Consider the following 24,816-nt stretch of genomic DNA (forward strand, 5'->3'; position numbering starts at 1 on the left):
AAAAAATTGGAGCCAACAACATTGTTTTTATGTCTCAAACATTTGATAAGCATTTTAAAAGCCTGTCATACTAGTTATTTTACCTACATTGCCTAAGGGCTGAAACAGTTCAATGGGCTGGTGCTGTGCCTGGTGTTGGTAAAACAGTTGATCAGATGGGACACTACCCCTTGAGGAGCTCACAGGTGGCAAGAGAGGCAAATACAAACAGGTAATTTTTCTATAAAGTGGCAAGTGCAGGATAAAGCTACATATAAGCTTTGGGAACAAGAAAAGGGACCCTAATGGGTAAGGAGGGAGAGGTGTCAGGAGAGACTTAGGGATGATACCTGAGATGAGTCTTGAGGAATAAGCTAGGTGAGGAAGGGAAAGGTATTCTAAGCAAAGGAAAAACACCAGCAAATACAGACTTCTGGAACCTGTTGAAGCAGAAAACTGTAAGCAGTTCATTCATTCAACAAACATTTCCTAAGTGGTGAAAACATCAGGTGCTGGGGAGCCAGGACCTGAGAGTGCTGATTGGCTGGGGGACAGGGAAAGAGGCAGAAGGCAGACATTGATACAACACAAAAAGAAATAAATAAGCTTCTTAAAATGTGAAATTCTGGAAGTAATCATCCATGTTACCCACAACATTAAATTTCAATCACTTACATTAGAAAAAATGGTAACTCTCTCTCTCTCTCTCTCTCTCTCTCTCTCTCTCTCACACACACACACACACACACACACACAGCACTTAAAAGTGTTTGAAAAGAGAAAAGAAAGCAATTAACAAGCACTTAGCTAGAAGAATGGATCAACTTTCTGTAACTCAGATGTGCCCAGTTTCTCCTGCCCCTCCATTGCTGCCTATACCTTGCTGGTTCTAGCCCTGGGAGTGGCCTCAGGAAACCCAGTCTCCCTTCAGGTTTCATGCCACAAATGGTCCTGAGGGGACGGGAGTCACTGGTCCCCCCACCCCCTGCCTGAGCCCCTCTCTGCTCCGAGCACCCTTTCTGCCGCTGACCTCTTTTTCTATGCTGAATTTGACTGTTTCATTCCTCTCTATCTTCTTTCTTTCTTTCCTTCCTCCTTTTTCAAGATTTTATTTATTTGACAGAGAGAGAGAGCACAAGCAGGGGGAGCGGCAGGCAGAGGGAGAGGGAGAAGCAGGCTCCCCACTGAGCAGGGAGCCTGATGCGGGTCTCCATTCCAGGACCTTGAGATCATGACCTGAGCTGAAATCAAGAGTCAACACTTAACCAACTGAGCCACCCAGGCACCCCCTCTCTGCCTTTTCACAGAGCATTTCCAGCACATTTTCCCACTAACATCACCAAGGGTTCAGGAACCTACTTCTCAAGAAGCCTGCAATATATTTGAGTCCTGAAAAAAAGAATTACTGATACCTCAGAAAATCCCTTCTTACAAAGAATTATACAATAAAACAAAAGAATTTAAAGATTATTGGAAGCTAAACTATGTATGTTTAAAAGTTTAATAAAAATTATGTTTTATGATAAAATAATGCACAATCAGAAAAAAATTGGAAAATAAAAACTTTAAGAATTTTAAATCACTTCATCTCACCACTCAGAGACGTTTTTATGGAAATAGATGCAAAAAAAGATACGTTTTAAAAATTAGGAAAATAATGCATATTTGTTTTTTAAAATTTTATCATTTAACATCATATGTACAATGGAAATGTTCTTGAACATTCCTGAAAAAGAAGTTAATAGCTGCACAAGTTAATGGTATTACATACCAAAAAAGACTTAAACATCTTCCTAAAGCTAAATTGTGCTCAATTTTTTTACTACAGTATTACCTTGCAAAAAAAGGACTACAAAATACAAACAAAAAACGATAAAAAGCAAAATCAATACGTTGAAGTGTCTACAAAATGTACTATTAAGTATAATTCATTGTTAAATATAATTCATAAGAATGTTGTTACTTTTTTTTTTTAAAGATTTTATTTATTTATTTGAGAGAGAGAGAATGAGAGACAGAGAGCATGAGAGGGAGGAGGGTCAGAGGGAGAAGCAGACTCCCGGCCGAGCAGGGAGCCCTATGCGGGACTCGATCCCGGGACTCCAGGATCATGACCTGAGCCGAAGGCAGTCGCTTAACCAACTGAGCCACCCAGGCGCCCTGTTTCGTTACATTTGAAAGCAATTTGTAAATTGAGCTTCCTCAGTCACAAGGATGTCACAAGGACGTGTGAATATGCACATAGTGAGTTATCAGGGCCAAATATAAGTTACAAGTTGAGATAGCCAAATACTGTAAGGCAAAGTTAATTTTTCAAAAAACCTTCCAATGTTTTACCACAAAACAAAGCAAATTTTTATGAAGGATGTGGCTGCATTTAACTGCTTGGTAAGACAGTAGATGCGGAGTCTGAGCAGAAGCGAGCCTAGCATCTCCCAAGCCTTCACACGGCCCTGGCTGTTTCTCTACTTCTTTACAACTCAAAGCACTGGCATCAGCTCCTGGAAGTCTGTTAGAAATGCAGAATCCCAGGCCTATTGACTCAGAATCTGCATGTCAACTAGATCTCCAGGTGTTTCCTCTGCACACTAACGCTGGAGAAGCCCCAGGACCACCCAGAAAGCCCTTTGCTAGCTCCCTAGGGCCTGACAAGTAGCAGGCTTTCCGCAGATGCTTCCCGAGTCACTAAGCAAACGCTGCACCTAGCAAAACCCTGTGGAGGTGCGACCGCCGTTGAAATGCGTCCTTCAGTAAAGGCGGAGGGCAGCCGCTCCAACACTCCGGGCCGCGGGCCCAACCTCGCATTGTGATGCGGGGGCAGGACGCCGAACCCGGGCGCGCTCCAGTCTGCACTGCCCCTCACCTGGGCACCTGATCTCTGCCTTCCTGGGGCTGTGAGCCCGTCTGTAAGCCGGTGGGGGCACTGAAGGCTGGGGAGGCAGGAGCACTAAGACCTCGCTACTTTATCTCACTGGAACCGCCGGTTACACGGACTGCGGCGACGACCTCGCCGAAACTGACACCCCCGAGCCCTAGTCGCCAGAACTGTTTGCCAACAAAGGCCAGAGGCGTGCAAGGGGTGGAGCCTGGGAATCGGCTACCGCGAGACGTGGTCCCCTGAAAAGGCTCTGACATGCGCAGGCGCACTACACATCCTGCCTCCGCCGCGAAGGTGGCTTCCACCGGGGAAGACGGGGCCGGGCCTCTGGCACAAAGATCGCGAGATTTGAGCGCGTCACCGCGACTCCTTCCTGTCAGAGACCGGAAGCTCAGTGAACGGGGCGTCTCTGGAGCTTGCTTTGCTGTGCTGCCGCGCCGGTGGGCCCGGTTTCTGTCGCGGCTCCTCGTATCCCGTTCCGCCTCGCCTACCCTGGGCGGAGGTGATGGGGGACTCCAAGGAGGCTGGAGCGGAGTCTCCGCCGGCCGGGGCCGCTGCTCGGGGAGGGCTTAGCCTCCTGTCTCAGGGAGAATCCGAGGAACCTTCTGCACAGGTGAGTCCGTCCTGGGGCGGGACCTGCAGGGCTCCGGGGGCTGCGGGCCCGCTCCGCGGGGGAGGCATGTTACGGTTCCCGGAGGCTGCTGATGCCTTCTCTGCGTCTCCCGGACAGTCCCCCAAACGGAGTGGAAGCCTGTGTGTCTGTGGTCAGGCATTCGGATATTTGCATCCAAGTCACTCGTTATCAAAAGCAGTTCTGGCTTCCCCCTCGGTTATAACCGACGGGCGAGTTACGCACGATCTGGGCTGTCGAGGAGCGTATATGTGAATATGTGGTTCCAAAATGTGGCAAAGTCGTGCAAAGCTGGAGGGAAAAGAGCGGGTGTCAGCGGGGAGCTCACCGAGTTGGGATCGAGGTAATCCTTGAAGAGTTCATAGTGTTTCCCGGGCCGAAAATGGACTGCGTGAAAGGTTAGGATAGTGAACTCGGACACTGAGCTTCCTTGGGGGAGTGCAGATGAAGAGTGTGGGGAACCCCCAGTGCCTTCCTGTGAAGGTGAAGGTTCAGGGTGTGTAATGAACCGACGAATCAATTACTAAACGTTTGCTTGAAAACAAGCCCCAGGGGCGCCTGGCTGGCTGAGTTAGTGGAACGAAGGATTCTTGATCTCTTGGTGGTGAGTTCAAGCCCCACGTTGGGCGTAGAGTTTACTTAAAAAAACAAAAACGTCCCAGATATCCTACCACGAACGACTTTCTAAATGATATGTTACTGAAATTAAAAGAATACATCTTTGGGCGCCTGGGTGGCTCAGATGGTTAAGCGTCTGCCTTCGGCTCAGGTCATGATCTCAGGGTCCTGGGATCGAGTCCCGTATCGGGCTCCCTGCTCCTTCGGAGCCTGTTTCTCCCTCTGCCTTTCTCCCTCTGCCTTTCTCTCTCGCTCTGTCTCTCATGAATAAAAAAAAAATAAAATAAAAAAAAAAAGAATACATCTTTAATAACAAGCAGAGGTTTTATCAGATTTTGCATTTTGTTAATGTGATTCTATTGACTGTCCTTGGCTTTTGCTTGTCCACTGTCTTAGCTGATAATCATAAACATTGTACTTCTTGACTCATGTTTTTCTTTGAAATTATGTGAAAAAGAGCTAAGTAAATGCGGCAGTGTGTGCTGGCATTTATTGCTATTAGAATAGTGTAGCATATATTCTTGTGAAGTCTGATGTGGGTTTTTTTTTCTTTTTATAAAGGTGGGATTTTTTTAACCAACTGAGCCACCCAGGCGCCCTAAAGGTGGGATTTTTAATTCCTAGTAGTGTTATTAAAAGTTTTGTTCAATGTGTTAATTAGGGATCAGCTTTATTTCTTGGAGGCAATGAAGTGAAGAGCCGAGCTGTGGTGAAATACTCTTCTGCCCCTCCTAGAACAGCATTTGCACGCCTTGAAGAGAAAACAGACTTGAAACTCCCACCTGCCAACTGGTTACGAGAGAGTGCCAAACTAGGGCCAGCAGGAACTACCATTCTTGGCAACAGTAAGAAAAGCAAGCCATTTTCAAGGTAAATATTAATCAGTGGCATTTTTACTTGTCTCTCAACACCACCCCCCCACCCCCCGCCCCGCAAGCCCCCAGACTCTAATGTTTGCTTTTTTGGTTTAATTTGTAATGCTTATCATCTTGGTGAGATTTCTCTTTAGAGAAAGGTTGTATTTGACTTTCAAAGTTCTTTTTCCCCCCGAGTAGGATTCTAATATGAAGACATCAGTTGCGTATACTTCTTTCAGGTCTGCATCATGTTATTAACAAAGCTGAGTTTTGATACTTAAATTCAATCAGCTGTTTTATTTTTAGCCAATCTACATACCTTTTGAGTATGTGAATACAAAGAATCAGGGTGGCACATGAGGAGGAGAACCCTTAACACTACCTAATCTGCCCTGTAGAGGTTTTCATTAAATGGTGGTGGATGGTTTCATCTGAAAAAGCCTGATGTAGAAACCCACCATGTTGGGTGACCTACACCCTTGACTTTGATACTTGCTGAGACAGTTGCTGGAAATTCTGGTGGTATTTAAGTGTGAGAGAGTGGTCTGGGTTCTTACAGAGAAACATATGCTAACATTCATATTCTTGTAGACTACTTAATGTGTAGGATACTCTTTCTTTCCCTCTCTGTGACTGAACCTAAAATATGTCCACATAACCAATGAGAGCCATAAATACGTTAAAACCTAATGATTTAGTAGTTTAGAAATTATCCTAATGCCTCTGAAGGTAAAAGTTGTATTTGCAAAACGTTGTTTGTAGCATTATTTATTCTAGCAAAAAGTTGGAAATAGTCCAGATATTCTCTTTTAGAAGAATGGCTTAATTATATGTCAACACAAATACTATGAAGTGATTTAAATTTTAGTTATATTGACTATGTGCAAACATGTGCTAAGTACTTTATATGTTTAGCTCATTGAATTCTCACAACAACCCTTTGAGTTAGGTTCTGTTAACTAATTTTCACATGGGAAGACTGAGGCTTAGAAAGCGTAAGTAACTTGCCTAGCCTGCATGGTAAATCATCAGAGCATCCTTTGAAGTGAGGCAGTCCTAGGTAAGTGTTCTGATCCTCTGCCACTTACTAACTGAAAAATGGTGACATCAGCTGCTTTTCAGGCTTAGAGATTGTAGATTGCCTCACGTGGCACCTGACACAACATTTTTTTTCTTTTCTCCTTTGGGCTGAATTGGGGTCATGTTCTTTTTTTTTCCCCCCGAAAAAGTAGTATTGTGTATCACTAGCAACACAGTCCTAGAGACTAAAATCCTGATAAGAAAAATACAAGCAGAAACACTTATCTCTTCACCTAAAAAGTATACTATCTTGAACTGCTTTCTCTTGGAGATTTTTTTGGGGGATTTGTAATTATAAAAAGAAAGTAATTGCTATTAATTGCTTCTAATGATTATTACTGCATTTTATCAAATTTAAGATGTGATTGATTTAAGTCTTTGTACCACAAAGAAGGAAAAACTATTTAATTCTAATGGTGATAGGCATATTGATTGCAGAGATGTAAGAATATGGAAGATGGGTATCCTGGAAGTGATGGGATAGTGTATTCTCTTACAAACTCTACTTGTATCATTATGAGCATGACCTTTGTGGCCTTTGTTCCCTTCATTAGCTTTGGTATGGCGTACGACTTTATTGATTCTGTGGGAAATGATGTAGACGTTGTCTCTGACTCTGAAGTAAGTGTCCTTATTGGTGAATGTAATTGGGGTGTTTGTCAGGGATTTATAACATGCTCTATTCTGTAGTCTGGAAAAATTGCTGATGAAATAAGATACAACTGGCTGATTATCGAATACCCTTTCTGTTAGTAAAGTAACACTCTGCCGCATCTCCTTTCAAAAAGGAAGGAGCGACACCCAAAACACTGGCAGTGGTAAATAATTAATATTGATGGCTGTGTTTTAATAATAGCAATTATTATAAGTCATTAAAATGTGTGGGATGATTTATATAATGTTACCAGTTGAGAATTAGAAATGATACTTATGGCAAAATCTATTGCTCCTTAGTTGGTCAGTTTTATCTGATATGCTAAAAGCCTAGGTCAGTGCAAAAGTGACCTGTACGCACTTAACTTTAGGAAATTCCATTGTGTAAAAATAAATCTTTGTCCACCATTTACATTAACATAGGATGACAGCTAAAGTGTAGGTGATCCTGGTTTTAAAGTTTTGTCTTCACGTGTTTGTATTTAGCTATTTGTGTACAGTACAGTTTGTATAACCTTAGGAAAATAAAGTTTATTATGCTTTAAAATTGAATGAAGTTAAAATTTGAAAGAGTTCAAGTCACACTAAAACCGTCTTTTTTAACTATTTTTCCTCTTAATTTTTTAAAGAACATAAAAAAGCTCCTGAAGATTCCCTACAGCAAGTCCCATGTAAGCATGGCTGTACACCGCATAGGAAGGACTCTCTTACTCGATGAGTTAGATATTCAGGAACTCTTCATGAGATCATCTCAGGTGATACTTTTTGTGGAAAAACAACCATTAAAGCACTATTTTAACAACCTAAGGGCACTAGCAATATTGTTTCAAAGAAAGGCTGAAGGGGAAATGCAGTTCGGCAACTGAGAAATGAGACGTTTCGTGGAATATAAAGAAGTTTTAATAACAAAAAATTAGAAAACAGAGTGAACGGGGAAGAAACTTACTTATAACCAACAGCCAGGATTCTTGCAAAGAAAAGGATGAAACCAATGAAGAAAGTTGTGAAAAATCAGAAATCTAAGGGGATAGTTAAAATTTTTGAAAAGTCCTTTGATGTCTCCATTAAAGAGATTCTCATGAAACATAACTGCCAGGAAATGTGAAAAATGTTAGAAATTATTCCTATGAATACATAGTTATTAGAATTAATTGGTTCACTTAAAGCAGAGCTTCTCAAACTGTTTTGGTAAATGACTTCCCCACCCTCCCATGTGACGTTGGTGGATACTTTTTGAAAAGTGTAACAGTAACGTTTCAGTTTCTCAAGGCTTACTCTCCATTTCTGTACTTGGACTGGGGACTGTTGGCAGTTCAGTGTATATTATGCTTGCCACTGGTCAGGCTCTTGGGATGTGACAGTAAATCACAGTCCTTCTTTGCTGGCAGCTTACAGTTTTGGCATTATATATCTGGTATATACATACCCAGATAATTTCAATATGGTAGGCGTATTGGGACTTACTCCAGGTACTAAGGAATGTGGTAGAAAGAAAAACCACTTCTCTTAGCCTGGCTCAGGGAGAAAAGGAAGACAGATTTCCCAAAAGAGGTGATAGGACTGAGTCTAGAAAGATAGTGTTTTGAGTATGTGTTTATTAAATAGTATTTATATTTTCTGTAAAAGAGGAGTGGGTAACAAATTGTTTTGATTACAGGTTTGTTGTATTTATAATTTTCTTTTGTTACTCAGACTGGTGATTGGACATGGCTGAAAGAATTTTATCAAAGACTCATTGATCAGAAGTGGCAAAGGAAGAAAAAGAGCAAAGAGCACTGGTATCAGAAGGCTATTCTTTCCAAGTTTTTATATTACAGGTACTTGGCTACTTGATTATTTTTTATCTTAAGAAAAATGAAATTCTGTTCTGAAATTTAATTTTAAGCTAGTAAAAGTAATTTAAGTTTTGCAACTATTGATGACATTTCAGTGTCTCCTATTCTGTTTTAAATAAGATTTATGGTTGATTATGGAATTTAGCTTTTAAAAACCGGTAGACTATCACATAAAGTTAACTTTAGTAACAATGTGATATTTTTATTTCTGATTTGGCCAGTATCAATGGCGATGGAGCCGCTCAGCCCGTCCCATCTGCTGCAGAACAGCAGGAATCCTCCAGTTCAGATCAGACAAATGATTCAGACGGGGCTTCGTGGCCCGCCCCCTTTGAAATGCCTTCTTCAGTTTCTGAAGATCCCAGTGCTTCCAGTCAGGTTAGTTAGTACTTAGATGTTAATTCAGTAAACTCATTTAAGAAGACAAAACCAATGATCTTGTTAATAAAAATAGAACAGGAGTCAAAAATACTCTAATTTATGTCTTATAATTAATTGGAAAAATTACTTTAAAAAAATTTTTCAAAATAGAGTTTATAAAAACTATGAATAGCTAGATTAGATTTTTAAAATTAATTCGAAATATTTAAAGATTTTTATTAGCTTTTAAAATAGCTTACTAGTATGTTTATCAATACCGATTATCTCCTTGAAGTCATAAGAATATAATATAATATATATATATAATATATATAATATATATATAATATAATATAATATGATGTAGTGATATAGAATATTTTAAGCTTTAGACTTGCAGTAAATGCTTATCAAATATTGAGACTCACAGGTAATTTAATACTGACCTTCTTACCTTAATTTTTAGATTGTTAAGCCTAAAATTGCCCTTAAGATTTTCTGGGTGAAGTTCCTGAGACTTAACCCACATTAATATTATAAAGCTTTTAGAAAGGAAGAGAAAGTAGTATGTCTGTTTTGTCTCTTGTATTCTTGGGTTTTTTTCTTATTTCTTGTTTAGTTTACTGTGTCTATCAACGAGTAAAGTAACTGCATCTATGTAAATTTATGCATGTCTGTTTTTAGGAAAACATATTGACAAAGTCGAAGAAGATAAAAATGAGATCTTTGGTAAATTGTGTTTCCTCTTGCTATGTGTTTTCACATATTGAACATTATTTGTCCAGATTGCTGCTATCCTCCCAAACTACAGGGTTACAGGAGGGAAATACATTTAACTTGATTTTAGTTTTAATACGTTTTAAGATAGAGAAAGCTCATTAAGCTATGTAATGAATTTAAATTTTTTCCAAAGTTAGGGAAGTTATAAAGAAAAAGAAGTAATTTGCAAGTTCACATAGTGCTAACCTCCAGGAGGCGGGGTGCTGTGCGAATGAGAAGGGGCGTGGGTGCTGGGTGCTAGCACGGACCAGTGTCATGACCTGGGTAATGATTACATGGATAATTTGCTTTGTAATTAGTCATTTTACTGTATGATTTATTTTATGCATTTTCCTATATGTGATTATATTACATTAACGGAGTTTTTAAAAATTCATTTAGTATTCCTTGACTTCAAAACCCACACATTACAAAAAGACCACATAACAGAAATAAGAATCTCCTGCCACCTCTCTGCTCGTCTCCCAGCCTTATCATTTTGTCCTTACCTTGTTTAGGGCTTGCTGTGAAAAATCAGGGAGGCTTTTGAGAATCTGTAGACTTGTATTTGGAGGAAGTAAACCGGCACCTATTTAATGCCTCTTATGCCATGTGCTTTAAGCCATGTATGTGTATGTGCATGTGCGTACGTATATATTTTTTTCATTCTTGGAGCTGTACATGTATTAAGTGTTGATGGTACCATTTTGTAAGTGAGTAAAGTTTATAAAGAGTAGATGTTTGCTCATGGTCACACTGCTGGTGAAATCTGAAGATTGAAACCTTGAGCTTTCTGACTTCAGAGACCTGTCCTGACAAGCAATACTCCGCTGCATCCGTGTGGTCCACACGTTAGTTTAGAAGGGCCGTGTAAGCAGTAGGATTGTCATAGCAATGCCGTGGTCCTAAGCAGAGCTAGCCTGCCATAAAAAAAAATCATCTTTGACAGAATATTTTATGTAACATTATACTGCCTAAATTTCAAATTTAGAGATTGTTGTGCACTCTGTTATCTCATGAATTCTTTTTTTTTTTTTAGAAGATTTTATTTAATTTTTTTGACAGAGAGAGACAGCGAGAGAGGGAACACAAGCAGAGGGAGTGGGAAAGGGAGAAGCAGGTTTCCCGTGGAGCAGGGAGCCCGACGTGGGGCTCAATCCCAGGACCCTGGGATCATGACCCAAGCCGAAGGCAGATGCTTAACACCTGAGCCACCCAGGCGCCCCTTCCTCATGAATTCTTATTCCCAAAACTAACCTTGCTGGTTTGAGGCCTGTGTTAAGCAGTGTTAGAGTTTAAATAGGTGTCTGTGGTTGGCCTTGGAGCCAGACTTTTATTGATAACATTATAATCCAGAGCCCAGACTCCCACTAAAGCTGCTACCTCGCAAATACAGTTTGGGGATTTGGTCCACAGGTTGGTGACTTGTCCGTACAAACAAATAAAATAAAAAAGCTTGAAGTTCTAGTGGGACTCTTTAAGAAGAGTACAAGGCAGAGCAAAAGCACTGGAGGTTGTCCCCCACCCCCACCGTACTTGCAGTCGAGTGTACTCACTTCACAGGCAGGGGCTGAGCTTATTAGCATGCACATAGGTTGAGAAGTAAGAAATTTATGGAATAAGCTGTGCACATGCACATACACATACCGATCTTGGGATTAAAGGTTTAAAGTAATGTTTCTTAAGACAACTGTCCCTAATGGTTGGAAATTTGAGTGGTAGATTGAGTTTACCCATTATCAAATGTTCCCCTTCCTCAAGTGTTTTCTAGAATATATTTCACAGAATGTATTAAGAATAAAACGTGTTCCAAGATTAAATAAGTTTGAGAACATTGGATTTTACAGAGGGGAAGTTGATTTTTCTACTACAGAACCTTTTAGAGGCTTTTTTAATGTAATAAGCATTGTTACTGTCCAAAAGCAAATCTGTAGTGAGCAGTGGGTTTCAAAGCTTACCCTGGACGTTCTTCACTGAGTACCTCAGGGACTAGTGTTCTGTGAAGCACATGTCACAATGGCAAACGTCGGGGCTGCTCTGATGACCGATGTCGCAAGAATAATATGGCTGAGGGGTGCTGGCTGGCTCATTCAGTAGAGTGTAGGACTCTTGATCTTGGGTTTGAAAGTTTGAGCCCCATGTTGCATGTAGAGATTACTTCAAAATCTTTTTAAAGGTAAAGGAAGAATAAAAAGAATCTGGCTGAGGTTTCTTAGAAATTTTTTTAATTCAGCAGAGACGGGGTGGGCTGAAATAGCAGTGGTATTCAGATTTATCCAAAAAGGAAAAAAATGAAAACTTTGAAAGCTTAAAATAATCTTTAATCTTTTTTGAGTATGATCTAAATGTGATTAGCTTATTAGAATAACTATGATAATTAAGAGCTGAAGTAAGCCACACATTAATGAGAGTTCATGATTTGCACATTAGTCCTAAATTCACAAAAGTAGATTTGAGGTTTATACTTTGAATGTTTAGGGGATACTCTTGAAAAGTAGGCCATTTGTGAGAAATTACGGCAGCAGAGTCACTCCTTATCCTTGCACTTTTCACAGGGAAGTGAGCCTCTTGAACCCTCATACATAGTGGGGCATGTGGCCTCAGCACCCAAAGAACAAAACCTGACTACTTTATTCAATGACGGGGAGAACAGTCAGGTATGCTTTCCGTGGTGTCCAGATTGGGACACCTGATCCCCAGTCTACTTTGTCATTTAAAAGCTAGTCTGAATTGGAATTTGTAGGGAAAAAAGTCCATTTGATACTGAAAATCACTTTCTAAACATCTCTGTGATCTTATAGCTCTTTGACTTTACTTTGTCTTCTTTGTCTTTCCTTTTTCTAGAATTTCTGTGAATCATGGGGGGAAATTATGTATTTCCTGTGCATTACATAATAACCTCTCCTATTTTATTTTTAATCAAAGGGTCTTAAAAATGATTTTGTTCGGAATATCTTATGGACATTTGAAGATATACATATGTTAGTTGGCTCCAACATGCCTATATTTGGAGGAGGCAGATATCCCGCAGTCAGCCTACGTCTCAGGTAAACCAAAATGGTATTTCTTTAGCGTCAGTGTTTTATCTGCTTTCACTTAATCTGTTAATCATCACCTTTATCTGGGTTTTTCACCTCCCTCCTCCCCCCCCCCCCCCAATGATACAGCAAATGCTGAAAGCCCTGGGGCTGGGTTTGCATTCAGGTCCTTAACGAATGGAGTCAGAGATCTGTTGTACCGGCTTAATCTTATGTCTGAATTCACAATGAGTGTGAATATAATAGAATTTAATTAGTTAAGGAGATGGTTTACCAGCTTCTTGTTAACTAATTGTGAGCACTTCTGTTAGTGCTCCAGCTGTATGTGTTCCTGTCAGCCAGTGTGAGCTACAGCGTGGGCATTATTATACGTGGTGGTCAGTCTTTCACCTCAGGTTGTATGAGGAGCATGCAGTAGGCTCACAGTAATCTGCTATCCTATTTCCTTCTACTCTTACTGGAAACTTGTATGGATTCCAGTTAGGAACGCAAGCAGAACTTACGGAAAGATGGTAAGAACACACCACGTGAGCTACATGTGCATATTTCATCAGGAAATAAAGTTCATACGGCATTTTTCACCTAGGGGAGAATAGATTAAAATGATTAAATGGTGGAAATAAGTCTCAGATGGTTTATTATGGAACATCTTAAACTCCATAACACTAGAAATGTGTATTTTTAGGGACAACAACAAACCAATTAATGTGCTAACTGGAATTGACTATTGGTTGGACAACTTGATATGCAACGTGCCGGAACTTGTGATGTGTTTTCACGTAAATGGAATTGTGCAGGTAAGTAAGGTACAGTGTGACTTCTCTAATTTTCTCCCAAATGTAAATCAGTGCAGAGTGCCTCACCAAAGTTTTTTGAGGCCCTTAAATACTAGGCTGTCTTTTTAACAAAGAAGATTGTTGTGAATAAACTGAAGTTTGAGTGTTTTCACATTTGATTGGGTAATATCAGAATTCTAGATGTTACAGGAGTATAATTGTACAGGTCATTTGTGGGAAGTTCATAAATATATTGCAACCTACATTTGTAGCCATAGAACTCTGATTTTAATGCTAGAGATTCATAGTAATTAATTACCTAAAAGTGTCTACACAGTGGAGGTATCCATTTAGTATACAAATATCTACACGGTATATGCAGAGTCTTAGGGGAAGGTTACAACAATAATGTGTGAAGTCAATAGTTTATATAGCATATTGTTATTGAGCTTGTTCTTTTTGTGAGGTACTTTATCCTCATTATAAGTATTGAGGGAAAACAAAGAATAAAGTTTGGTCACTACCGAGGAAGGTAAAATACTAAAGGGAAATAACAGGTGCAAAGAGAAAGATAGGAGACCATCTGTTAGAAGGGCAGGATACCCATGTAGGTCTGGGTGGTCAGGGAAGGTGAGATCACTTCTGTTTTGATCTGAAAGAGACTTCTGGAAGAAGTGGTCTCTCTGCTGAATGTTGAATGCTAGCCTCTCCAAAAACAAGAGATGAATGTTAGAAGACTAGTGTTAAGTAAATGAAGGGATTGATAACAAATGCATCTAGGGACACAAGATTCATGTAACAAAATAGCAAATAGATTAGAAAAGCCGAAGTCAAATAACGGAGAATCTAGGATACTGAGTGTGGGCTTAGTTCGATTGGTAATCTGGAATCTGCGAAGGCTTTGCATCTGGGAGGTGAAATTCGTTGTGTTGGAGTCTTAGTTTGGAGATGGTTTGTAGGATAGGCACGGGGGGCTCGGAGACAAGAAGCCTGGGGAGGGAGTTACTTTTGCAAGTAACTTGATGGACTTAGACTGTAGAGAAAATACTAAGAATTGATAGTGATAAGAAGGAGCTAGCATTTATTGAGTGCTTGTTTTGTTCCAGATACTTTGCTAAGTGCTTTATATGCATTACTTACTTGATCTTCTTAGCTGCTGGAATACCAGTATTCCCTTTTGATGAAGAGGGAAACTTGAGGATCAGGGAGCTCAAGTGAGTCGCCCAGGGCCCCATTGCTAGTAAGTGGTGGTGCCAGTATTTGAACCTGTATCTCGCTGAGGCCATGCTTCTAACCATTGTATTCCAGCCCAGTGATTCTTTTATTTATTTATTTATTTATCTATCTATCTATCTATCTATCTATTTATTTATTTATTTAACGGAGAGAGACACAGCAAGAGAAGGAACACAAGCAGGGGGAGCGGGAGAGGGAGAAGCAGGCTTCCCGCCGAGCAGGGAGCCCGATGTAGGGCTTGATCCCAGGACCCCAGGATCGTGACCCGAGCCGAAGGCAGACGCTTAACTGACTGAGCCACCCAGGTGCCCCTCCAGCCCAGTGATTCTAAACCTTCAGTGTTTATCAGAATCACTCGTGGTCTCTAAAAAGACAGTTTGCTTGGCTTCCTAGTGTCTCAGGATAGGTGGGATCTATGTATCTGTCAAAGAAAGAAAAAAAAGAAAGCTTTGTAGATGATTCTGATTCGCACTCTTGGTTGGGAAACACTGTTGTACCATTACCCTAAACAGCAGCATTTAATGAGAGGCTGTGGCCGGAGGGGGTGGTTACAGGGAATTCCAGGGCTTAGGCTCTAGAGTCGCGGTGAAGTCATTGCCAGAGATGTGGGGACATTGAACTGGTTTAGGCAGGGAAGGTGATCAGTCTTCATCATGTGTTCCATTTGAGGAAAGCATTGAAATGTCCATGAGCAGTTTGAAGTTACAGGCCTTGGAGAAGATGGGGTTAGAGAAATAACCTGAGGTCCATCTCCCTGGATACTGTTGGATGTCATCATCACGGGAATCTCTTCAACTCAAACGTTGGAGCCTTTCCCCATGTGGGTGAAAGGGGAGGGGGGCCTGAAGAGTGCAGTATAAAATCCAGGATTTTAAGGAAGGAATTATGATGTGGGGCTTTAGATGAACCGAGAAGGAGGAAAACCAACCTTAGGAGACTATTTGGTCTTATTTTCCAATCGATTTGGAGTTTCTTGTCTTAGAGTTTTCAGAAAATGTGGTCAGAGACATTTAAGGAAGTGTGAACAGAAGACAAACTAGAAAGAAATTTGGAGGTACTTTAGAAGTCGTGGCAGTGGTGTCCATGTGGCCTCTGCTCTTGCTGCTGCCTCCAGTCCCCGTCTCTGCTTCTGTAAAGGAGTCGTGTCCATAGCTCAAGGGAAGAGTAGTGTCTACTGGAGGGACTTGCCGAGTGAGTCTACTGTCTGGGGGAAAAAGGCTGGGTGAAGTCTGCCTTCATCTACCATCCTCCCAGGTAAAAACCACCAGGTAGAACAGAAGGTAGCGTATGCTGCAAGCTGTTCCATGTGAGAACAGAAGCAGGATCGTGCCTAAATTTGTGGTTCTGAATTGGTGGTGATTCTGTCTTGAGACTTGTTCCTGTGGTAAGCCAACAGCACTGCTGACAGGTGGGTTGGGTTCCTTTGGAATGTTGGAGCAATAAAAAGATCGAAAACCAGTGGGTTCAGCCCTTCGGGGCTGCATGGATCTCTGATGGCAGGATTTATATACTTGGTTCCTTTTTAATAAGAGAAGGGTTGCTGCCTAGGTTTTCTCTGAAACTGCGTTCTATGTTTTACAGAAATATGAAATGATAAAAACCGAAGAGATTCCCAATCTGGAAAACTCAAACTTCTCTACGAAAGTCATAAAAGACATAGCACAGAATATTTTATCATTTCTAAAATCTAACTGTACGAAAGAAGGACATACCTATTGGCTCTTTAAAGGTAAATTCCTTCCTGAATGAACAATAATAATTGATTTGAGTGACCCTGGTAAACTAAGGTTTGTTTTTCTTTTCAGCAAGTGGCAGTGATATAGTGAAGCTTTACGATCTCACTACCCTTTGTGAAGAAACTGAAGACAAGTACCAAAATCCATTCACAATGCCGGTGGCTATTCTCTTATATAAGTGAGTGCTTGAAGAAGTAGCCTTATTTAAAATTTTAAAGTGCACAGCCACACTGTCCGGGTCAAAGCTTTTAAATACCTTTTAGGTTTTTGTAGCTTAAGAAACAAAGTATGTACATATGTTTACAGGCTGTACCAGAGTCAACTTGGGGGGGAAGTAAATACCATATTTTAAAATACAGTATTGTTTCTTACATCCCTCATTCTATTGGAAGGTGAGAAGAGCATGCTTGTACTTGAGTCTTGCAGAGAAAGAGGAATGGGGTGTAAAGTTGATACAAACATTTTTTTAGGGTTGCTTGCAACATGATGATGAAGAAGAATCAAAATAAGAAACACTACGGGACTATTAGAACATTGCTTCTTAATTGTGTTAAATTGTTGGACAAAAGCAGACATCCTCAAGTAAGATTAACATTTATATGCTCTTTAAAAATATTCTAGCATTCTGAAAGATTGTTAACTAGACTTTAAAGCCTCTTAATTCATAGTCTGAACCGCCCTGCCCATTATGGTAGCCAGTAACCACTTGTGGCTGTTGGGTGCTTACAGTGTGCTTAATTTGAATTGAGGTGTGCTTTAAGTGTAAAGTACACATTGAATTTTGAAGGTTGGGTGTAGATATTGCATGTTGAAATGATATTTTGTGTTATTGAACTAATATATTAAAATGAATTTCACCAGATTTTACCTTTCATAATTTAGCCACAAGAAATTTAAAATTTCATACGTGGCTGGCTGACATTACATTTCTGTTGGATAACACTGTTCTATAATTCTAGAACTCGTCATTTTAACAGTGGTGCTGTTGTTTTCCTTTGTCTTAGCACTTCTAGAAGGTGGAAAACTATTTTACAGTATTTTTTAAAAGATCCATTTACACAAACAGGCCTTGTTATCACTTTGTTGTATAAATAAGGTTCACACTCTGTGCTTCTTCAGTATATAAAGCATCTCTTAAAATAATCTTTTAGTCATGTGCCCCACAATTTTATACCACCCTTACCCTCAGTTGTCTGAATCTGACAACTCCTTTTTGGTGTAATGCTAGTTGTATTCCATTTAAATTAGGAAAGGCATGGAGCAGGACGCCTGGGTGGCTCAGTCCTTAAGCGTCTGCCTTCGGCTCAGGTCATGATCCCAGGGTCCTGGGATCGAGCCCCGCATCCGGCTCCCTGCTCCGCGGGAAGCCTGCTTCTCCCTCTCCCACTCCCCCTGCTTGTGTCCCCTCTCTCGCTGTGTCTCTCTCTGTCAAATAAATAAATAAAATCTTTAAAAAAAAAAAAAAAAAAGGAAAGGCATGGAGCATATGCAATGTTTTTTTAAAGATCCAAGTTAATTGTAATTGTAGCCACATCTAGTTGGATATAAAAGTTTATTCTAGAGACCAAGAGAAAACGCTTTTTGAAGAAAAATGGCAAAATAATTTCTGACTTCAATATCTAATTGCCGATTGAGGTGGTGGTATTTAGTGGAAATTGAATAGTTTATGTGAAAGTTAGGAAAGGGTGTTGAAACTATTGAATGTCTGTGATCAAAAGTAACAACAGATAATAGAGTAGAATAAATAATATATAAATGCTAATTTTAAGAGATGCCAGGATGGACTTTTCCTTCATTAAGCTAGTGGGGGTTTCCCCCCCTGGAACCAAAGATCATGTAATAGATATCAGTTGCTTATCAAACCCTTATTAATTAATAGCTTGTAAAGAGAAATTCTGGTTTCTCAGTTAATATGGAGTGTTGTCTTGCTAATATTTTAGTTATGACACTCCCTGTGAAAACTTTTATTTCCAGTTGCCACCGTTTTTTAAGAACAGGGGGCTGGGGATGGAATAATGGCAGGAAATAAACATAACCCATGAAGATTTTATGGAGAACCATCACAGTATTGATAACCTTGACTTGAGAACAGTTCTGTGTGTGTTACAGTGTGGAAACAGCCTGTTTGCAGACCTCCTAAAATTTGTTAGTACAGTAGTAAAATTTATTCCACTTTAGAATGCTCAGTTTTGATGACAATCACATGTATTTCTTTTTTTTTTATAAGATTATTGCTTCAGCCAATTACATGCTTTCAGAACTTTTTCAATTAGATGAACCTAAAAAAGAAGAAAGTTCAGAATCTCCTTTAAATGAGAATTCTGATGAAAGTTACAGTGAAGAGGAGGAAGAGATGCCGGACAGCGATGAAAATGGATCCTATAGCACCAGTTCTGATCCCTCAGATGATAACAAAGCAGTAGCTATTATTAAGTCTGTTGGAGAATTGTCAGTTCCAGAAAAATACAAATCCATTCATCAAATCCGAGTAAGCATGGTAAAATTATATTAAAGTTTTATCAATGGAAAAACAATTATTAACTGAATACAGCTAGCCTCTCAAAAGATGGCATTACTGGGACGCCTGGGTGGCGTACTCCGACTCTTGGTTTCAGCTCAGGTCATGATCTCAGGGTCTTGAGATTGAGCTCTGTGTCAGGCTCCATGCTCAGTGCAGAGTCTGCTTCAGAGTCTCTCCCTCTTCCTCCACCCCTCCTGCTTGTGTGTGCACGTGCGCTTTCACAGTCGCTCGCTCACTCGCTCTTTCTCTTTCAAATCTCTAAAAAAAAAAAAAAAAAAAAAATTCACTAGATCCTTCATGGTCCAGGGCCTAGTAATCATTAGCTTTATGAGTACTAAAACCTGTTTTATAATTGCCCCAGGGTAACTGATCCACATGCAAACCAATGGTAGACGATGTGTAAACCACACATCAGTATATTAATTTTTATGTAGGAGATTTTCCTTTGCAGTGACCAGTGTATAGTCCTGTCTCCTCACCGGGGTATTCATTCTCAGTTTCTGGGTTACTGGGAAACTGAATGTGTAGATTGCTTGGTAAATGTAGAATAAGAGCAGACAAGGGGTGGCTTGTTGATCCATTTGTGGGAAGCTGGTACCTTATCCCGGTGCTACAGGACAGCACTTTTCAGTGACTGGGCCATATCAGCTAGATTGGACACATCTCTAGCCTGGTCAAGGTCAGATAGACTCTAACCACTTCCTACCCTTTAAATTCTGTTGACATGGACTGCACTGCCTATTCTTCTCCCAATTGGTCATTTGCAGACAGTAGAATTACATTTCAGTTTGCTAAATCCTAATTACTTTCCAGTCCTACCTCCCTGTGATCAGATCCAAGTCAGCCTTAAAAGACTGGCTATTCCCGAAACTGAATATAGACATATATACAGATAATTTCTTAACGTAAGCTCTGAGTTTGACTTTCAGATGGAAACTTTATATCCAGATAGATTTTTAGAGGACACTTCTGTCGCCCAAAAACATTGCCTATCTTTTCGACTCTTCACATTCCCTTCTCATTTACCATAGCCACATTGCCTTTTTTCCTGCCTCAAGCTCATCAAGATCATGCCCATGTGAGGCATCTGCTGTTGCGTGTGCTCGGCACATCCCAGAAGTTTTAATGGCTGCCTTTTTTAAGCCTAAAGTCTTGATGGAAATGTTGCTCCTTCTGAAGATTTTCCCCTGACCACTCTAGCCAGAGCATGCTATATTTTTATCTCCTTCATGGAGATCATAATCTGTATCTAAAGCTTGTGTTTGTTTCCCTTCATGGAAACAGAAGCTCCCTGTACGTATAGACATTCTTGTATCTCCCATGTTGAGGACACGTAATGGGTGCTAAGGAAATACTAGACTAAATGACTACAGGACAAGTTCTTAACTGTCCATCTGAGTTTTAGTGCACTTTCAGCTTGAACCCCCCAGTGGAATTTAAAAAAAAAAAAGTTTTTCCTGATTATAAACAAGATTACTGATGGCAGAAGTTCTGTGTATTTGGGGAACTGCATTGTAACACAAGACCCTAGATTTATGGGGCAAGTAGATGACAAAGACGTAGTGGTATGTTAGTTTACAGTTTTTTACAAAGATGGCACTTTTTATCAATATCTGAAGCACTCAAAAAATGCGGTCCTATTATTCATATAAACAGGTCTTTTGTTAGCTTTGCCTTATTAGTGTACTTTTGAAACTACAGTCAGCGTGGCTTCAGCACCTCATTTCCAGCTCAGTGACTGTGCCCACGGACAGGTTACTTAACATCTGTGCTTGATGCACAATGAGAACAGTCATTCCAGCCTTGTAGGATTCACCGATAATGAAATGCCTCACAGAGGCCCTTACACATAAGATCACTTAGTAGATACAGGTTGTTAACTGGTTCTGCTCATAATTAAGCATATAAATTGTACAAATTATGCAATGAGACCATTGGTGATACTTACTGCTAAATTGATGATATTGTTAACTGTGTGTTGCCAAGTATCAGTGCTAATTAGGGATTAAACTCACCTATTAGATTAGGTATACATGTATCTAAAACATTACTCACATTCTTGTTTTTTTCTCATAATAGAATTATTTTTAAAACTTTAAGAATTTAAAGTAACATACTTTGGAATATCTTTTTATTAGGCAAGGTTTTTGTGGATGCTTAAGTCACTTTTATCTGCAGTGAAAGCAGTACATAAACCTTAGTATCGGTTACCTCACAAAGCTGAATACACAGCAGATTTTGAAATTATTGATGTGTAGAGTTTTAATAATTTCCAGGAGCTGAGAGCTGTGGAGTTTGTCACGTGGGCAGCATATTAATAGTTTTAAATGTTTGTTTCTGAAGCCCAGTTGCACGTTTCCAGTTTGCCATGACACAGAGGAGCGCTGTAGACTCGTGCTTAGCTATGTTCTGGAGGTAAGTCTTAATTTTGTCTTCACTGTTTCAGTAAACTTATATTTGGTATGCACATAGCGCTTGTTTATTGGTGTCTAAACATTATTCTGAATGATTCTTTTTTCCCCTTTTAAGCATAAAGTGAAAATTAGTTTTTCCCAACCGTTTCAAGTAAAATGTGGTCTTTTCAAGTCTGTTTTCAAAATTTAAATACTCCTAAATGTGTTCAGAGCCTTATATTTAGTTTCTAGTTGACCTTCAGTTATGCGTATAGTAAATGTTTCTCCTTTTTTAAAGGGGTTAAAATCTGTGGATAGCAGCATTAAAAAAGAAAGCGACCTTCCTGCAGCTGATCCCAACACCCCAATCCCATTAAAATATGAAGATGACTCCACAAGGGGGGGTCCTGAGGGTCTGGAGAAGCAGATGGCCTTGTTTTTGGACAAAAGTAAGTTGAATTGATGTGCAAATAAGGACTTTTCTATAGAATAGTATACTAGTCCTTTATCAACAGCAGACTTATGTCATAAGGCATTCATTGAAAGGAATTCAGAAGGATATTGTGTGAATGGAAAGTAGGGGAAAATACCATTTCATTCAAAATATAAAACAAAGGATAATTTTGACCCTTTATAGATATTCCTAATAAGTTCCGCTTCTTCTAGTTCCCTGCAGCGAGGAGCTAATGCCCTCAGCTCAGTGCCCTCAGCTCAGTAGGGTTCTCATAAGAAATTACTGCTTCAGTAAAAGCAGTCGTGTGTTTAAGAGCAGACTTCAGAACCAAACTGCCTAGCCTCAGTCTTGGCTTTGCTAAGGCAAGTTCCACGTTTTTGAACCTTATTTTTTTTTTTCCACTCTCAAAATGAAGACAGTAGTGCCTACTTTAAAGTTTTTATATGGATTAAATGAATTAATATGTGTGAAGTACTTAGAACAGCACGTAATAAGCGCCATGGGATTGTTGGCTTTTAATAAGCTAGAAAGGTCGCTTATAAATTGTCTCATTTGTTCCTCAGGAAAGTCACTTCATGAAGAACATGTGGACTTTTAAAAAATCACTTTCAGTTGCTTAAAAAAAATGTTTTGGAAGCCTGTATGTTTGAAATACCAAGAGCTTTCCTGATTTTTCTCTTCATGAATATAAGTTGTATGTGGGGGGAGTAAATTTATTGCCCTAGCATTTAAGTACTGCTTCCTGTGTGCCCGGCTTCAGCCTTTATACCGTGAGAACACCAGGACTTGAGACATCTCTGCCTTTTTTATGGTATTCTTTTTTTTGAAATGCCTTTTCTCTCTTTCTTCGTCCCCAGCTCAGCTGTTGAAAATCCTGCTGATGTTCAAGAGATTTATGCTCACCTCTCTCTCTAGTCAGAATTGATTCTCCTACCACTTTGTCCTTGAGCACTTAACTGAAGCCTGCTTTATGTCATAGTTAGCTGTGTTGAATGGTTTTATGCACACACACCAATACAATTGTGAGCAAAAATTGTGTCTTATTCAATTCTGGTGTTCTCACCAAGCCTCACACACAGAGAATGCGTACAATAACAGAGGAAGAAGAAATACATGCACAATTAAAACCATAAGAGAGATTATAAGTACCTTTCATTGGTTTGAAAGATTCATGTTGTCACTGATCAAAAAATGAGAAATCTTGAGGCTCAGAGACTGGGGAGGGGGATTCCCACAGCATTTTGTTCTTATCTCTGTCATTGCACTTAATAATAGATTTTGCTGTGGTTTGTGTTAGCAGCCTATCTCTACCTCTAGTGTGCGAGGTCTCTAAGGATGGAGAACAAAGAATTTCACGTCACGGTTTCTGGTGCCTAGCATAGTGCTTTGCACAAAAGCGATCATTTGTTAGATGAAGAAGGCAGTAGTAGGCTGGGCTTTATTAAATAAAGCCTGTTCCTGGTGGAGGAAGCAGTTCACTAAGAGAGGAGGTGGGAAAAATAGGCATCTGTGTGGGCAACAAGCAGTAACTTGACTTTGGCTGATGAGTAGTAAGGGTAGAGTACTGTGGAGGAAGACAAAAATGTCACCTAGGAAGTGGGCTAAGATGCTTAGACAGGACTTAATAAGTGGTACGGAGCCATTTCAGTGTTCTAGAACAGGGGTCCCACTATAATTAAAGCTTGTTTAAGGAAGGTAAACCCCCGGGCAGGTTAATACATAGACTGGAGAAAGGACATGCCAGTCATGAGTTATGTCAGTGACCCTGAAAGAGCATGACAGAGTTGACGGCAGCAGGGAGCAGAGAGCCTTCAGAAATCCCAGTGAGGGTCTATTGAAACACTGCCATTTTACTCTGTGGTTAAGTAGTAAAGCACAGTATTTACCAGTCTTGTAGCCATAGTACCTAAGCCTGGACTGTCTGTCAAGAAACGTTATTTCTAGTGAGACTTACATTCAAATAAAATGTGCTTCCTTTCTCCTCCTCCATTGTTGTAGTGGGCTCCCTTCAGAAGGGTAATTATTCCAGTCAATCTGGAATGATCCCTGGTTCTTGGCAACATAAAATGAAACTCCAGCTGATTCTCAAGTCATCAAAGGCCTATTATGTTTTGTCTGATGCTGCCATGAGTCTTCAGAAATATGGAAGAGCGTTACGATACATTAAATTAGCTTTGCAGAGCCACGGTAAGTCATTGTAAATTAATACACTTCATAGACATTGGGAGGGGAGAACAGAAAAGGCATCTGAATCACAGTGAAGTTTTACTCCTATTTCTGTTGTAAAATTTAACTTTGAAATAACTTTTTCCAGTCTTGAGTGTGTTACTTTGTATTTTATTTTCTGCTCTGATTATCTCTTCCTTTTGAGATACAGAAAGCCATATGTGATATCTGACATAATATAAATTTAGAATAGATACAGTGGTACAAAGCTTTCAGCTAGTAACATTAATATTCACTGTATTCATTAATTTCTAATACACCGGTGTCTTTTTCTCTTTTGCACCCCTTCTGCCCAGATACTTACTGCTGCCTCTGCACCAACATGCTTTCGGAAGTGCTGCTATTTCTGTCTCAGTATTTGACGCTCTGTGGCGACATCCAACTGATGCTGGCCCAGAATGCGAACAACAGAGCAGCACATCTTGAGGAGTTTAATTATCAAACAAAAGAAGATCAGGAGATACTACACAGCCTCCACAGGGAGTCCAGTTGTCAAGGTATGCCAGTGAGACCCAGCGTTCGATTCATGTGGGGATTATTCCGTCCAGCTTATGCTTATCGGAGTATGTCCAGGAAAGTGGCGAAAATATTAGTGTTTTGATATTGCAGTTTTGTTTCATTGATTGCTTCATTTTAAAATTGAACATAATCCCTTGTGTATTTGTGTGTAAAATGATTTCAAAATATTTCATAATTACTAATTATACAACTAGGACTAAAGATAAAATAAGCTCTAAGACAATTGTGTTGACTTTTTTACTCTTGTCTTTTCGTGAGGTTTTCCT

General features: G+C 39.9%; 1 protein-coding gene across 2 annotated transcripts in view; it reads left to right on the forward strand.

Annotated features, from left to right (window-relative positions):
- The first annotated feature begins 3,309 nt into the window (after window positions 1-3,309).
- The window catches only part of EDRF1 (erythroid differentiation regulatory factor 1), a 41,281-nt gene continuing 19,774 nt past the window's right edge, over window positions 3,310-24,816 (forward strand). The window contains exons 1-17 of one of the 2 annotated variants that reach the window (XM_021703811.1): window positions 3,310-3,470; window positions 4,768-4,976; window positions 6,598-6,664; window positions 7,327-7,452; window positions 8,390-8,514; window positions 8,754-8,910; window positions 12,207-12,308; window positions 12,577-12,698; window positions 13,375-13,486; window positions 16,283-16,430; window positions 16,507-16,615; window positions 16,908-17,019; window positions 18,665-18,925; window positions 21,302-21,373; window positions 21,650-21,800; window positions 23,804-23,992; window positions 24,328-24,528. In XM_021703811.1, the coding sequence (XP_021559486.1) occupies window positions 3,363-3,470; window positions 4,768-4,976; window positions 6,598-6,664; window positions 7,327-7,452; window positions 8,390-8,514; window positions 8,754-8,910; window positions 12,207-12,308; window positions 12,577-12,698; window positions 13,375-13,486; window positions 16,283-16,430; window positions 16,507-16,615; window positions 16,908-17,019; window positions 18,665-18,925; window positions 21,302-21,373; window positions 21,650-21,800; window positions 23,804-23,992; window positions 24,328-24,528 (2,371 nt within the window). In that variant the 5' untranslated portion in view covers window positions 3,310-3,362. The remainder of the gene's footprint in view (window positions 3,471-4,767; window positions 4,977-6,597; window positions 6,665-7,326; window positions 7,453-8,389; window positions 8,515-8,753; window positions 8,911-12,206; window positions 12,309-12,576; window positions 12,699-13,374; window positions 13,487-16,282; window positions 16,431-16,506; window positions 16,616-16,907; window positions 17,020-18,664; window positions 18,926-21,301; window positions 21,374-21,649; window positions 21,801-23,803; window positions 23,993-24,327; window positions 24,529-24,816) is intronic. The other variant, XM_021703812.1, reaches the window with a different exon arrangement.

Source organism: Neomonachus schauinslandi, chromosome 6, assembly GCF_002201575.2.
Source record: "Neomonachus schauinslandi chromosome 6, ASM220157v2, whole genome shotgun sequence".
Taxonomy (NCBI): domain Eukaryota; kingdom Metazoa; phylum Chordata; class Mammalia; order Carnivora; family Phocidae; genus Neomonachus; species Neomonachus schauinslandi.